This window comes from Lissotriton helveticus, chromosome 10 (assembly GCF_964261635.1).
Source record: "Lissotriton helveticus chromosome 10, aLisHel1.1, whole genome shotgun sequence".
In the NCBI taxonomy this organism is placed as follows: Eukaryota; Metazoa; Chordata; class Amphibia; order Caudata; family Salamandridae; genus Lissotriton; species Lissotriton helveticus.
Genome location: NC_136071.1, coordinates 685,002,061 through 685,016,744, shown reverse-complemented (window position 1 = coordinate 685,016,744; position 14,684 = coordinate 685,002,061). Strand labels below are relative to the sequence as shown.

The window sequence follows — 14,684 nt, the reverse complement described above, 5'->3', positions numbered from 1 at the left end:
TATCTTGGACCTACGGAACGTCAACGGCTTCCTCCGGAAGGAGAAGTTCAAGATGTTGACTTTGGCTCAGGTCTTGGCTGCTCTAGACCCACAAGACTGGATGGTAGCGTTGGACTTGCAGGATGCGTATTTTCACATCCCCGTCCTGTCGGCCCACCGGCGTTACCTGCGGTTCACGGTAGGCCAGGAGCACTTTCAGTTTATCGTGCTCCCATTCGGCCTTACCAGCGCCCCACGGGTGTTCACGAAAGTGATGGCGGTGGTCGCAGCTCATCTGCGCCGGTTAGGGGTTTCAGTCTTCCCCTACCTCGACGACTGGTTGTTGAAGGCGGGCTCGCCCCAAACAGTCGTCCGCCACCTTCAGATGACGGCAGACCTCCTGCACGAGCTGGGGTTTTCCATCAATGTGCCGAAATCACACCTGTGTCCCTCTCAAAAGCTCCTTTTCATCGGAGCGGTTCTCGACTCGGCGCAGTTTCGGGTTTATCCTCCGGAACGGCGGGTCCGGGATATTCAGGCTCTGATTCCCATCTTTCAGCCGTTATCCCGGGTTTCGGTCAGGTTGACGCTGCGGCTTCTGGGGCTGATGGCCTCCTGCATCCTACTGGTGCATCACGCCAGGTGGCGGATGCGGGCTCTGCAGTGGGACCTGAAGTTTCAGTGGGCCCAGCATCAGGGCAACCTATCCGACCATGTCCTGATCTCGGAGGGCACTGCGAGACAGTTGCAGTGGTGGCTTACGGACCGCGATTGGGTCAGAGGCAGATCCCTCTCCCTTCCCCAACCGGAGCACGTGGTTGTGACGGACGCGTCCCTCCAGGGCTGGGGTGGCCACTTGGGAGAGGCGGAGATCAGAGGCATCTGGTCTCCGGCGGAATCCCGGCTCCATATCAACCTGTTGGAGCTGCGGGCGATTCGCCTAGCACTGAAGGCATTCCTCCCCTTTGTCAACGGGAGTGTAGTGCAGGTGTTCATGGACAACACCACCGCCATGTGGTACTGCAACAAACAGGGCGGTGTGGGGTCGTGGACCCTTTGCCAGGAGGCTCTGCGTCTCTGGCAATGGCTGGAACGTCAGGGCGTGACTCTGACGGTTCAACACCTGGCAGGTTCTCTGAACGCCAGGGCGGACGAACTCAGCCGTCGGTGCTCGGTGGATCACGAATGGCGTCTGAACTCGGACGTGGCGAGAGGCCTCTTTCAGCAATGGGGAGAGCCTTGGTTAGATCTATTCGCCACAGAAGAGAACGCGCAATGTCATCAGTTCTGCGCGTTGGAGTTTCCAAGACGGCACTCGCTCGGCGACGCCTTTCGGCGCGAGTGGAGTTGCGGTCTGTTGTACGCCTTTCCGCCTATACCACTTCTGCCCAGAGTGCTGAAGAAGATCAGGCGCGACCGGGCCCAAGTTATCCTTGTGGCTCCGGACTGGGCTCGAAGATACTGGTATCCCGAGCTACTCAGCATGACAGTCGGTCCCTCGATCCGCCTGCCCCTTCAGGAGGACCTTCTGTCGCAGCAGCAGGGGACGGTCCTCCACCCGAACCTGTCCAGTCTCCACCACCATGCTTGGAGATTGAGCGGCGACAGTTGAGGCCATTTGACTTGCCTCCTGAAGTCTGTGATGTAATTCTGGCAGCCAGGCGTCCCTCCACAAAGTCGGTATACGCCTGCCGGTGGAACAGATTTGTGGCATGGTGCACAGCAAAGGCTGTGGATCCCCTTTCTGCCCCTCTGTCTGAGGTTCTCCTCTTCCTTCTTTCCCTTGCCCAGCAGGGCTCTGCTCTGGGCACTATCAAGGGCTATCTTTCTGCCCTTTCCGCCTTCTTGAGGCTACCTGATCAGCCATCTTTATTCAAGTCCCCTATTGTGTTAAGATTCTTGAAGGGCATCACGCACATGTATCCTCCAACTCCGTTCGTGATGCCTCAGTGGGACTTGAACCTGGTTCTGACTTTCCTGATGTGCGCTCCCTTTGAGCCCCTTCATTCCTGTCCTCTCCGTCTTCTCACTTTAAAGACGGCCTTCCTGGTGGCCATCACCTCTGCCAGGAGAGTGAGTGAGCTCCAGGCTCTTTCTGTTAAACCTCCTTTCTTGTCTGTTCATCCTGACAAGGTGGTTCTTCGGACTAGACCTTCTTTCCTGCCCAAGGTAGTCTCTGCTTTTCACATTGGGCAGTCCATCACCTTGCCCTCCTTCTTCCCGCCTCTGCATCCTTCGAAGGATGAAGAGCGGCTCCATCGTCTGGACCCAAAACGTGCGCTTTCATTTTACATGGATCGCACACGCCAGTTCCGGGTGGATGACCAACTGTTTGTTGGCTACGTGGGTGAGAAGAAGGGAAGGGCGGTACAGAAGCGGACCATCTCTCGGTGGGTCGTCCTGTGCATCAAAGCATGCTACTCTTTGGCTCGGAAGGAGCCTCCTGTTGGGCTGAGGGCCCATTCCACTCGGGCTACGGCGGCTTCTACTGCCCTGGGCCGGGGAGTCCCCTTGCAGGACATTTGCCAGGCGGCTACGTGGGCCTCGCTGCACACCTTTGCGAGGCACTACTGCCTGGACAGTCAAGTCCGGAGGGACGGCTTCTTTGGCCGTTCGGTCCTCCAGGACTTTCTGGTGTAGGTTGTATTGGTTCGCAGACCCACCTCCGGGGTTGGTATTGCTGGGGTATCTATTCTAAGGTAAGGAATCTAATACTAACCTGTTTCTTTCAGATGAACAAGTTACTTACCTTCGGTAACGATATATCTGTAAGAAACAGTAGTTAGTATTAGATTCCTTACCGCCCCACCCGTCCTCCCCGTTCTGCGAACTGATACCTAGGGTTAAGGACATCCCTTTCAGGGCCCTAGTTTCAAATGGCACCAGTGTTAGTTCTCACATGGCTCTGCGTGTTCTGGCGCGGAAAAGCTGTGTGCAAAGAACTGACGTCAGCGCGCGGAGGCGGCGTCTATATACTCCAGCGACGTCATCACGGCGCACGACGCCGACGACGCGGAGCCGCAGGGGACGCCTGCAGACGACGCCTACTGACGCGCAGGGGTACTGCTACGCAAAAGTTTCCGGATCCAGACTGACGCCTGGGGATATTCTAAGGTAAGGAATCTAATATTAACTACTGTTTCTTACAGATATATCGTTACCGAAGGTAAGTAACTTGTTCTTATGCACCTGAAGACGATCCAGGACCGAGAAGCAAAGCTGTACATCGCCAAACACCTGTCGCAGCCCTCGTGTAAGTCCTGCTCCAAGTCTTGGGTAGAGACTTAATCTCACTCCCGAAGCCATTTCTGCAAGAGATCTGCCTCCTGTAATTCCAAATCAAAGTCCAAGCACAAAAAGCAAACCGTGAAGGAATTCACAGTGTCAATTGGTCACCCTTCAGGACCCCAGGTGTGCACTGTGGTCTGTTATTCAGATACGCTCAAATTTCTCGGGCATCCACATCATCACAGCACATTGATGCCTTGAAGAAGGGCGTGCTCCAGATTTTTGATGCACTTTCTCCTCCTTCTGGTGACCTTCAGTCCCCAAGAAACCACAGAGGCATCCAGTTGAGTCCCACTTCAGGCCATTTAGTGACTCTAGTACAGACGCACATATTGCCTCCAATGCCTGCTCTTGGCCATTCGTTGGCCACACCAGCACCAGTGCTAGATAAGGAACCGGTGCTGATTCAGATGCCCAAAATCAAACTGACTTCAGCCCAAGCCTGACTTTTGTCTCTGTGAGATTCCAAAAACGCCACTCGTCATCATACAGTTTGACTTTTAACTAGTGCCTCTACCAGGGAGGAACAGTAATCAGAAAGGTCCACCTCTAAGAGGATCGGTGTGTATCCTGTTGTCTATGGAATACACACAGTGTTAAAATACCCCTCACACACCAAAAGGGCCCTTGGTGTCATGCTTCATCATCGGGGTCTTCCCGCCCGGCTGCCGGACGGGGCAGTGCTGCGACAAGCGACTACGCTGGAGCACCTTTAAATGTGGGTGCTATGTGAGTGAATTGGAGTGAGTGTCAGTGGGGTCAGGGGTGATGAAAGGTGATGTTAAAAAATACCTGGCCTGGTGATAGAAAAAACTATTTAATAAACACTGGCTGGTATTATTAAAAAAAGTGGTGTCGGAAAGGATAAGCGGGTTAATGGGCTTAATTTCCTGTGCGGGTCAACATGTTTCGGGGCGCCATGCCCCTTCGTCAGGACCGGGGATAGATCCCCCTGTCACTCACTAATGTTTCTCCACATGCGTAGTGTTTACCCTTTCCACCGCGCATGGTCGGACCGATCACATTCCACCACGCATGCGCGGCCTGGAAACACTCTTCCGCCCATGCGCATTAGGCACCAGACAGCGGTTGGACCAAGACGGTGATTTTTACCTCCCTAACCACTTTAACTTAACCTAAAAGAGATATCTACATGGCGATTAGTCACAGGGAACTTCGGAACTAACCACCATTCCCTGTGCTAACAAAATAAAAAAGATCGGTGACTAGTTAACAATGGCCACCGCACTAACCAGACCCAAGCACCCTTCCTTTCTGGCACAGCTGTCCGGAGTCAGAAGCCCTTAACTAATTAGACCAGCCCTGATTTACCTATTAACACCACTATAAAAACACCCGCCCAAACTTCCATCCTCACTATCACGGAAGCCACGGACGGAGGAGGAAGCACAACGAGGCTGGGGGTTGAGTAAGTACGGCATAGCCGAATGGGGAAGACTAAAAGACAGTGGCTTATGTGGTTTCACTACCACACTTTTAAGTTACTTACCATCAGAATACTGGGACCAGAAACCCCCCCCATTTTTCTTCTTTTTTTCCCATCTTTGTCTCACCTGCAGTTGGACCCTCAAATACCCTTCGCTCTAGAGTTGGCTCATGGGGCATTGTTCCTCACCTTGCTAAGTATGTATCTTTTAAAATAAGTGCAGTATCTCCCCTTTTGAATTTACTGTACTGGACATGTAAACAATGTGTGAGCTCAATTATGTGTGTGCTTAACTGTGTAGTATCTAACACCTTAATAACTATGAAAATTATGGATTCCCTTCTCGGGTTCCCTAGCACAAGACTACTGCTATATGTATGTTTGTCCTTTTTCTCCTTACAGGCAATACAGAGATTAGCGCTGTGGGATCCGCGCATTAATAATACTGTGCTCTTGTCTTTTAGGCATACTACATCAGTATCTTAGCATTAGCAAGGGAAGTGTATTAATATAAACTGTATATTTATACACATTGATAAATAAGATCACCACCACACTTCTTTGTACATACACTTTATTGTGGAGAAACATTAGTGAGTGACAGGGGGATCTGTCCCCGGTCCTGACGAAGGGGCATGGCGCCCCGAAACATGTTGACCCGCACAGGAAAGTAAGCCCATTAACCCGCTTATCCTTTCCGACACCACTTTTTTTAATAATACCAGCCAGTGTTTATTAAATAGTTTTTTCTATCACCAGGACAGGTATTTTTTAACATCACCTTTCATCACCCCTGACCCCACTGACACTCACTCAAATTCACTCACATAGCACCCACATTTAAAGGTGCTCCAGCGTAGTCGATGTCGCAGCACTGCCCCGTCCGGCAGCCGGGCGGGAAGACCCCGATGATGAAGCATGACACCAAGGGCCCTTTTGGTGTGTGAGGGGTATTTTAACACATTGTGTGTATTCCATAGACAACAGGATACACACCGATCCTCTTAGAGGTGGACCTTTCTGATTACTGTTACTTTCGCAAGAGGAGGACGTGCCCACCTTGGTGCCACACAGCACCACCTCTTCCTTCCCCTTTTTTGATTTCCTTTCTACCAGGGAGGAAACTTCATCCGAGGTTCCATTATCTTTTTGGTTCCGACTCGGAACAAGGTACACCTCAAGAGGGAAATGGCGATGGTAGGGAGGATGATGGTTTTATTCCCTCCTCACTATACAGATTTTACTTGAACTTACAAAAGAGCTGTGGGCTTGACACCTCCCCTGAAACAGGGTTTACCTCACCATTTGGCCCACCTATGGAACACACTGCATCATTTGCAGTAGTATTATAAAGAAGTTGTGAGGTTTTGGATTTCCGCTGTCCACAGTAGAGACCAAAATAATCATCCTTACTGAAATTTTGCAGCCTTGGCTAGCCAAGTGGAGTACATGCTCTCCTTTAACAAGATAGTCGTTGATGGGTGCTTGGTCAAAGCCCTGTTCCTGCACACTGGTGAATAAGTAGGTGGCCATGCATCATAGACCAGCTCCTGGTGATCCTTATTTTCTCAACTGACACACTACTCTAGAGAGCCTAGTGGTTTAGGTTACAATCCGCAAGGTGAACCTCAGCTCATTCCCCAAGGCTCCTCTGGATAGAGCGTCTTAAGAGAATTGAGACTGTTGGTTATATGTTCTCTTCTGCTGGTTTTGCATTGAATTTGGTCATTGCTGTTTGTTTATTAGGCCGCTACACACACTCCCTCTGGAACACGACCAGCAAAATCTTGTCCGCTGTCTCGGAAGACCTTAGGGCCTCTCTAGCTCAGACAATTCCTGATGGACAAGATACAGCCAAATATGTGATTCATGCCAGCCTAGACGCTACTGGTTGCCTGGAAAAAGCAGTTGGCACCAGAGTTGCCTGGGAAGGGCGGTTGGCACCAGAATTCTGCCCTGCCAACACACTTGGATGTGTTTCACAGGATTTTGTGGTGTACAAGCCTCTCTCCTATATAATTCCGTTTGATGAAAAAGTCAATTCATCTTTGGAACGCATCAATGATAATGGAGCCCAAGTGCTCTCCATTGATCTATTGAATCCTGCCAAGTAACTTCATCAGTTCAGAAAAGTCAGAGGGTACTCCATGGGATAGCGTAGAAGCAACATCAGTCTCACTAACAACTGCAGCAATGACCCCATTCGTTTTGAGGTCAGGACATGTGTCTGGCAGGCAATGCATAGGTCAGCAGGGGCACCAGTCTTCCTAGTGCCTGTGGTAACAGGTGCTATAGTTTGCCTTTAAAGAGACATCCTCATCCTGTGGGGGTTACGATTCAGCACTTCCTTCCAGGGGGGTGATCCAGCATATCAGCCAGATGGGTCCCTCAATTTATTCACCGTGGCTATGCCTTACTCTTTCTTTATGCCCGCTGAATCGTACCCTCCATATCCGAGTGATTCTCCAAGGAGCACCTGTCCATCCTCTCACAAGATGTACAAGTGTTGCTCTCCCAGGGTGCTATTGAGAGAGTTCTAGATTCTGAAAGAGGAGAGTGTTCTTACTCTTGCTATTTCCTTGTGCCTTGTCCTTGCATACATTCACAAAGCATTACTCCCTTGACCGCCAGGTCCAACGGGAATGGACTTCGTCCCCTCAGTCGAGCAGGACTTTTTTGGTCTGAGTCTCCTCCACACACCCTCCACCTGGGAAGGTACTGCTATGTTATCTATTTTAAGATGAGTTTACGGTTAGAAGCATCTATCATAAGACTACATTACTTGCCTTTAGTAATTCTATTTCTGATCGATACTCTAACCACTGATTCCTCACTGCCCTCACATCTCTCCATTCTGTGGAGAGGCTTGATTTTTTAATATCTAAAAAGGTCCCAAGTTGGGAATCAATGTATTCCATTTGGATAGAGTATCTACCACAAAGATTGTTACTGAAGGTAAGTAACTTGTTCTTCACTCCTATTTTGTTGTACATTAAGCTCCCCTTTCCTGGAAATGTTGTGGCCCAATTATTCAGGTTAAGTAATGCCTCTGCAGTGTTTTCTGCATGATAAATGTTTCCATACAAATTTAGCATCCCTCCTAATGTTTTCATCTGAGCAACATTTACTTTGGTTGGTTTGTTGTACATTATTTTGTGTTTATTTCCATGTTTGGTTCTCACACATTAAAGTGTTATTACTGATTGTTGCAGCATTTAGGTTGGGTAATAATTTTAGGTATCAGTTGCAGTTTATTTAGCAGGACATTATCAGTCAGATGCTTGATCTAAGTAACAAGGTATGTAAATTGGATAAGGAGCAGGAAAGATTTGGAAAAAAAATGTGATTGTATCATTGCAGTTCTCTTCAAATAGGTCCGGAAAATGTATGTTTCGAGGTAGAAAGTTTTTTGCAGTTGTATTAATTCTATCAAACCCACTGTTAATTCCTGGTTTAGTCATGTTCATTGATGTATTGCAGTGGGACTGTAGTGGATTGAGAGTTTCTTTGTGCCACCTTAGCTGTTCACATGATAGTACCAAGGTCTGAGCTATCCAGCAATATTGTTGGGGTTGTGACTGTCTTTCAGAATAAGCAATGTCTGCAAGACACAATATAAGTTACCAGTTTTTTTTCCATTCTATAAATATATTATGACATACTGTGGGCGCATTTAACTAATCTTGTCTTGGACTATTTAAAGCAAGCGTAATCTCACAAATAAGGAACAAGAATTTCTTTTTAAATCTGTGTGCTTTTCTTGGCGGTCGGAAGTAATTTCAGAAAAACAGTTGAATAAAGGATTGGTATTTACATAAGGATTGATATTTACATAATATCATAATAACAATGCTTGCATCCAAAGATGCATCTTCAAAGGTAATGACTCCTGTAGTAAACTAGCATGTGATACAGAGATCAGTGTATATATAGTTATGTTTTTTGAGACTCTTGGCCATTCAAAATAGAGTGTTGATTTGCTTATTCGCCAGGCTTAAAGTTAAATGCACTAACAACATGCATCATTTGTGCACTGACTAAATTCGTTCTCTTGTGCCACAGCAAATGTTAGTGTGGAATCACCAAGCAAAATATATTCTAACCAGTCCTTGATCTAGGTTTCATAAGTCAAAAGTACTATGCTTTTTTTTATAGTTCTCATATATATATATATTTAACTGAAAAGCTAATATAAGATTATTGTATTTCATAGCAGAATAACCTAAGCAATCCACCGACACCACCCGCTTCCCTGCCTCCAACTCCACCTCCACAGTCTTGCCATAAGATGGTGAATGGGTTTGCGACTACAGAAGAACTTGCTGGCAAGGTTGGAATGTTGGGAGGACGCGATGGTAAGATTAGTGTTTTTACTTGTATACAAACTGAGTGATGTAGGAAAAACTGCTAGGTTGTATGTTTCTAGTGTTCCCGTGTGTAGCATTTAGGTCTGCAGCATGAAGATTTGCAGCATTCTCTTCTATCACCATGTAAGCATCTCTGTTTTCAACAGTGTCATGACCAAAATTAATAAGATAATTAGTACTTCTAATTGTTTTATGCGGCTTTATCGGGTAACCCCACGACAGTCTTCAGTGACTCCATTGAAAACCTAACTCAGGAAGTCAGCTCAAAGTCAATCAGGAGGCTCCTTCTTTAGGGCTCAGCACGTCTAAATACCGAAGAGAATCCACCTTGTAAGAGTGAGCATTTGAGCAGTCGTTCTCTTCTTCTTCCCACCTGGCAATCCTTAGACTGCTCTCTTGGAATATTAATAACTATATTAAATGAATGCTTAGGATACTATTAAAAACAAAACAAGAGATTCCAAACGCATTAAATTAAAAAGTACTTACTGAATAGCAGATCCCAAGCCCCACAGAGAAGCGCTCAATATTTGAGAAAGAGTTTAAAATTTTCAACTAAAAGATTATGGAAGCAGCAAGAACACAAGAACTTTCTCTATTAAATCTATGAAAGTAACAACCATTATATCCAATAATTGACTTTTTGAGAGCAAGCAAGGTCTCATATCGATTCATCCTTTCAAGCTTATCTTTGAATAGAAGGGTCAAGGCTACCAAACCGAGTCCTACAACAAGGCCAAATAAATAATAAGATTGTCATACAGCCAAAAAAAAACACAACCATCAGAGATAAAAACCACACATGATTAAGGCTCCCAATTTTCTGTTTTTACTGATTTTTACAGTTAAATATAGACAGAAAACAAAGTGTCTGTATTTATTTTTACAAGAGGAAAAATTTTGAAAATTGTGCTTCATGTGGGCGACTCTCCATGCGATCTTTGTGATTTCCAGGACAATAGTTAAGCAGATAGACAGCATGGGAAGTTAAAAACCAGGTTGAGATTTCCCTAAATACAGGCATACGTTAACATATATTTCTATTATAACGCTGATATTTACCTGTGGATGTTGCCTTACTATATTTGGCGGTTTAATTTGCTAAAACCCAACAGGCAGAAAAGTGCATATTTACCAGTAAAATAAATGTGTAAATATACAATTTTACAACTCCATTTATTCTCAAAATAAGGATAAATACCAATAAGGTGGCCCAAAAATAAATATGGCTAAATACAGACAGGAATGTTAAAAAAATGAATACCATAAAACCGGGAGCCCTGCACATGATGCAGAAATAAAAGGGGGAATCTGAACTGAACAATAACATCCGCCAAAGAAAATGTATCCAAACCCTTCTCCACAAATGATCTAAAACTGTCAGTCACAGGGAGCTCAGGAAATCTGTGTGAATTCCGTGCCGAGAGCATTTGAGAGCACAGAATCTCGTCGCGGTAACTTTGGAAACTTTATTAATTGAGGAGGCTTATCAAGCACTTCCCCTCTACAGGATTACTTTTGCTGGATCGTGGTTCAAACATGACGCTTTGACGGCTATACTGTTGTATACTTACAAAAAATTATTTTAACAGCAAACGAGGCAACTATGCTGTAGCGCAGACATCTTTATTTTGGGGATTGAAACTCGGACGCTTAATTTGGAGTTGGAATTCATGCACCAACTCATTGACAAACTTGTCCAAGTCATTTACGGGTTTATGGATGTGGATCTAAGACATCGAGATAGTGGATTTTGAAGGCCAGAGGTGCCTAGACATTTTACTGCTGAACTGCCTTGAAAAAGCCTTTATATAGACGAAACACGTGTCAGCTGAGGGCTGAATCTTTGCGGAGTGGATTGGACTGAGTTGTGCTGGATATACTGAAGAATAAATCAACGGTTGAATTAACGAATCAATGGACTCTGCTATTTGATTCCGTCTTGAGAAGAGAGCTCATTGACCTTAGAACATTTTTGGGAATTTATTCATGATTTAATGGTCGAGTACCTACTGAAGAGAGTGCTAAAAACAGGTTTGATTATTTTTATATATATATATATATATATTACAGCAGATTAAGTTTTCTAATTTGCTCTTTGCACCTTCTGTTAGTAGGGTGTTTAAACTAATACAGCACCTCAACCAGATTATTATTATTGTAAAGAAAAACATTTATTCGCACATGATTTGATTGGAAATAATACACAAATATTTGATATGCGGTGAATTTCCCTATGAGGAACCACTACTACCCGGTTCTATAATCATTGGACTGCAGAGTGTGCTGGGGGCCGCAGTCCGTATGGATGGACTAGTGTGTGCTGGGGGCCTCAGTCTGTACGGATGGAGAGTAAAGTGTGCTGGGGCCGCAGTGTGTGCTGGGGGCCGCAGTCCGTATGGATGGACTGTAGAGTGTGCCGGTTGCCGCAGTCACATTTACAGTGAACCTATGCTATGTTACAGTGCCGAGTTAGAACTTTAGTAAAATGTAATTTTCTTTTTGGAGTACTGGAAGAGACTAGTGGCAGAGAGGGAAACGCAGGTTTGAAGTGCATCTTAAAATAGTTGAAAAGATTGCGGATTATTGTACCTTTCAAGTCCAGTGTGAAAATCAGCCCGACTCGAAAAATAGCCTTTATACAAAAAAACAATAATAACAAGCTGTGCTAACAAGATTATAGCACAGCCACTCGGTTCCAAGAGCCCAGGGCTGGTTTTGACACCACTTGGCAACGCTTGAATCGCAGCAGAAGAGTCGTGTTGCCGGTTAGAAGATGTGGATGAAGTTTTTGATGTCCCGGAGGCAAACCCAACTGAAGCTCTTGGAGAACCTTGTAAGGCAGGAAACAGACAGCAAAGTCCAGTCCTTCTTCCTGCCCAAGACAAAAGCAGCCAGGCCAACACCGCAAAGCAAGCTGGAAAGTGGTAGTCCCTCATGACGGCAGCACAGCTCTTCTTCCTGGCAGAATTTCCTCATTCCAGAAGTATTCTGATTTGGGGTTGTCAGAGGTCCAATACTTATACTACTTTCTGCCTTTGAAGTAGGCCGACACAAATTTCCTACCACCCAGCATTCCCCCAGGTCTCCCGATAAAAATGGTGCCTCACTCACGTGGGTGGGTCGGTCAAGTACCCGCGGCAGGCAAGGGCCCAAAACTTATTGAGGAGACATCAAAATTACCTATCACAAAACAACCTGGTTTTGCAAGGGGGGTCACCTGGGTTTTTGGCCCCGGGCTCGGCGGCCATCTTGGGGAAACTACCAAGCCAACACATTTCTGAAAACTAGACACCGGGGGGAGTCCAGCAAGGTATGGGTTGCGTGGACCCCCAATGTTTTCCTACCCAGAATCCCCTGCAAACCTCAAATTTAGCTGAAAAATTCAAATTTTTCTCAAATTTCGGTGTGTAAGTTGTGAGATCACTGGGCTGACACAAATCTCCCACAACGCAGCGTTCCCAAGTGTCCCGATAAAAATGGTACCTAACTCTTGTGGGTGGGCCAAGTACCTACTACAGGCAAGGGCCCAAAATGTATTGAGACATCAAAATTACCTATCAGAAAAATACCTGGTTTTGCAAGGGGGGCACCCGGTTTTTGGCCACGGGCTCAGCGCTCCTCTTGGGAAACCTACCAAACCCACACATTTCTGAAAGCTAGACCCCCGGAGAGCGCAGGGAACTGTGGTTTGAGTGCATCCCCCAATGTTTTCCTACCCAGAATCCCCTGTAAACCTCAAATTTAGCTAAAAAAAAAATCACATTTGTGATTTGTATGCTATTTCGCCTTCATTAAAGGTTAGGTAAGTATACCCTGTGCTATAACACGGGTCACCAAATTTGTGATGTTTACACGTGTGTAGGTATTTTGAAGCTATCATGTCAGCTTGTAAGGAACAAAGGATATCTGTGTTCCTGTGTCCAGTGCCTAACTGAAAAATCAGGTCTTAATAGGTCGTAAAAAGGTTTCACTTTTTCTGCGTAATCTAAAATGTAAGTTCTGCCAACATTTAAGAATCTCAATATGGATTGTACGTTTTTCAACGATTTAGGAGGTTGGAGCAGCGCACACTTTTCTAAAAAGCTAACTGCCAGGCTTTTCCCTTCACTTGAAAGCTCATATCCCAAAAATAGGGCATGAGGTGGGCTATTTTTGATTTTTTTAAGTTGAATTTGTAGCCCTCGAAGGCGAACGCCAAAATATTGCTCACCCTGGTCAAGCGATCCTTTAAAACATCGTCCGTCAGATAAATATCATCTACATAGGACAAAGCTGAAGCTAAAATTCTGAAGTAACTCTTTTATCCAAGCGGAGAACAACCCAGGGCTATTCTTATACCCTTGGGGGAGTCGACAAAATTAGCACTGAGAACCGAGCACTGAGAATGCTGTCAAATATCTGCTCTCAGACGCTATATTTGGAAGAAAAATCACTTTTTTTCCGCACAATGTTATTCATTAATACTGCACTGTGTGTATCCTGTCCTGCAAATGTTTTAGTGCATGTGTTCAGATGTCTGTAGTCTAAAACTAGATGCTATGAATTATTAGGTTTCATTACGGTAAACAAAGGATTATTCATAGAAGAGGTGCAAGTTTCAATTACACCCTGGTATTTAATTTGATCTAAGATCTCCCTGACCTGTTTTTTGCTTCTTGTTTTATTGGGTACTGTCTCTGTGGAGTGAGAGTAGTTTTTATTGGGATTTTATGGTGAGGTGACTCAGCATGCGATATAATGCTGCAGCCAGTGCTATCGCCCACTCCTGCGTGTATGTACGTTTTAAGTATATTTGAACAAGGTCAGAAAAAGCTGTTAAAAATACCGTTTTCCCTTTGAGCACTCCATAACAATTTCAGGCAGACAAACTTTTTCAGCCATAAATCAAATCAATGAGTCCGGTTCTCCCAAAAGAGAACTTTCATTTTTCTGGGTTTGTCCCCCTCCATTTGGAGTGATATTTAATGTAACTTATGCGGGACACTTACCCTCGTATCAGGTGTCTCCACCGTGATATGTTCATTCAACTCCGCTGTCACTAGAAATTCCATCAGGTTCTGGTGAGCTATTGTTACTTCTGCTGCGCTATCTAGCATCGTCAGAGCCCATTCCCCGTTTAGAAGTTGAGTCCTCAGAATTCTGGGCATGTCTAACTTTAAGACCTGCTACTTTCTTCTTTTTAAATTGAGGTTTTGATTTTGGTTTCTCTTCTTTTTTGGAAGTATAGTCTAAAGCTCATTGCATGTCTCTGGACTTTGTACTCTCTTCTTGTCTGGGATCTGACCATCCTTCCCTCTCAGGATTTTATGATGAACCCTGAAAGGAACGAGAGGAACGTGTATCAGTATACCTGCCTGCTTTTTAAATGTTATCATGATTCCTAAGGTTGTACCTCCTTTGGACGGGCTTCTGTTTAGGTGATCTACCCCTGGATTGTTACCTACTTTATCTATTCTTTAGTTTTTTTATTATTGTTATCCCATTTCTTTTTGGAAGAATCAGGTATGTGCTTGTTGTTGTCTTTATCAGGACCACCCTGAGTTGAGGTTTTGTTGCTCTAGCTCCCAAACTATCGCATTCAGCATAAGTGTCTTCGATAA

At 45.4% G+C, this 14,684-nt stretch overlaps 1 protein-coding gene across 15 annotated transcripts in view; it reads left to right on the top strand.

Moving 5' to 3' along the window:
• The window catches only part of KMT2C (lysine methyltransferase 2C), a 1,799,940-nt gene that overhangs the window by 1,508,901 nt on the left and 276,355 nt on the right, over positions 1–14,684 (top strand). For 13 of the 15 annotated variants that reach the window (XM_078663231.1, XM_078663229.1, XM_078663237.1 and 10 more), the window contains one exon: positions 8,928–9,069. In XM_078663231.1, the coding sequence (XP_078519357.1) occupies positions 8,928–9,069 (142 nt within the window). The remainder of the gene's footprint in view (positions 1–8,927; positions 9,070–14,684) is intronic. The other 2 variants (XM_078663228.1, XM_078663227.1) reach the window with 1 other exon arrangement.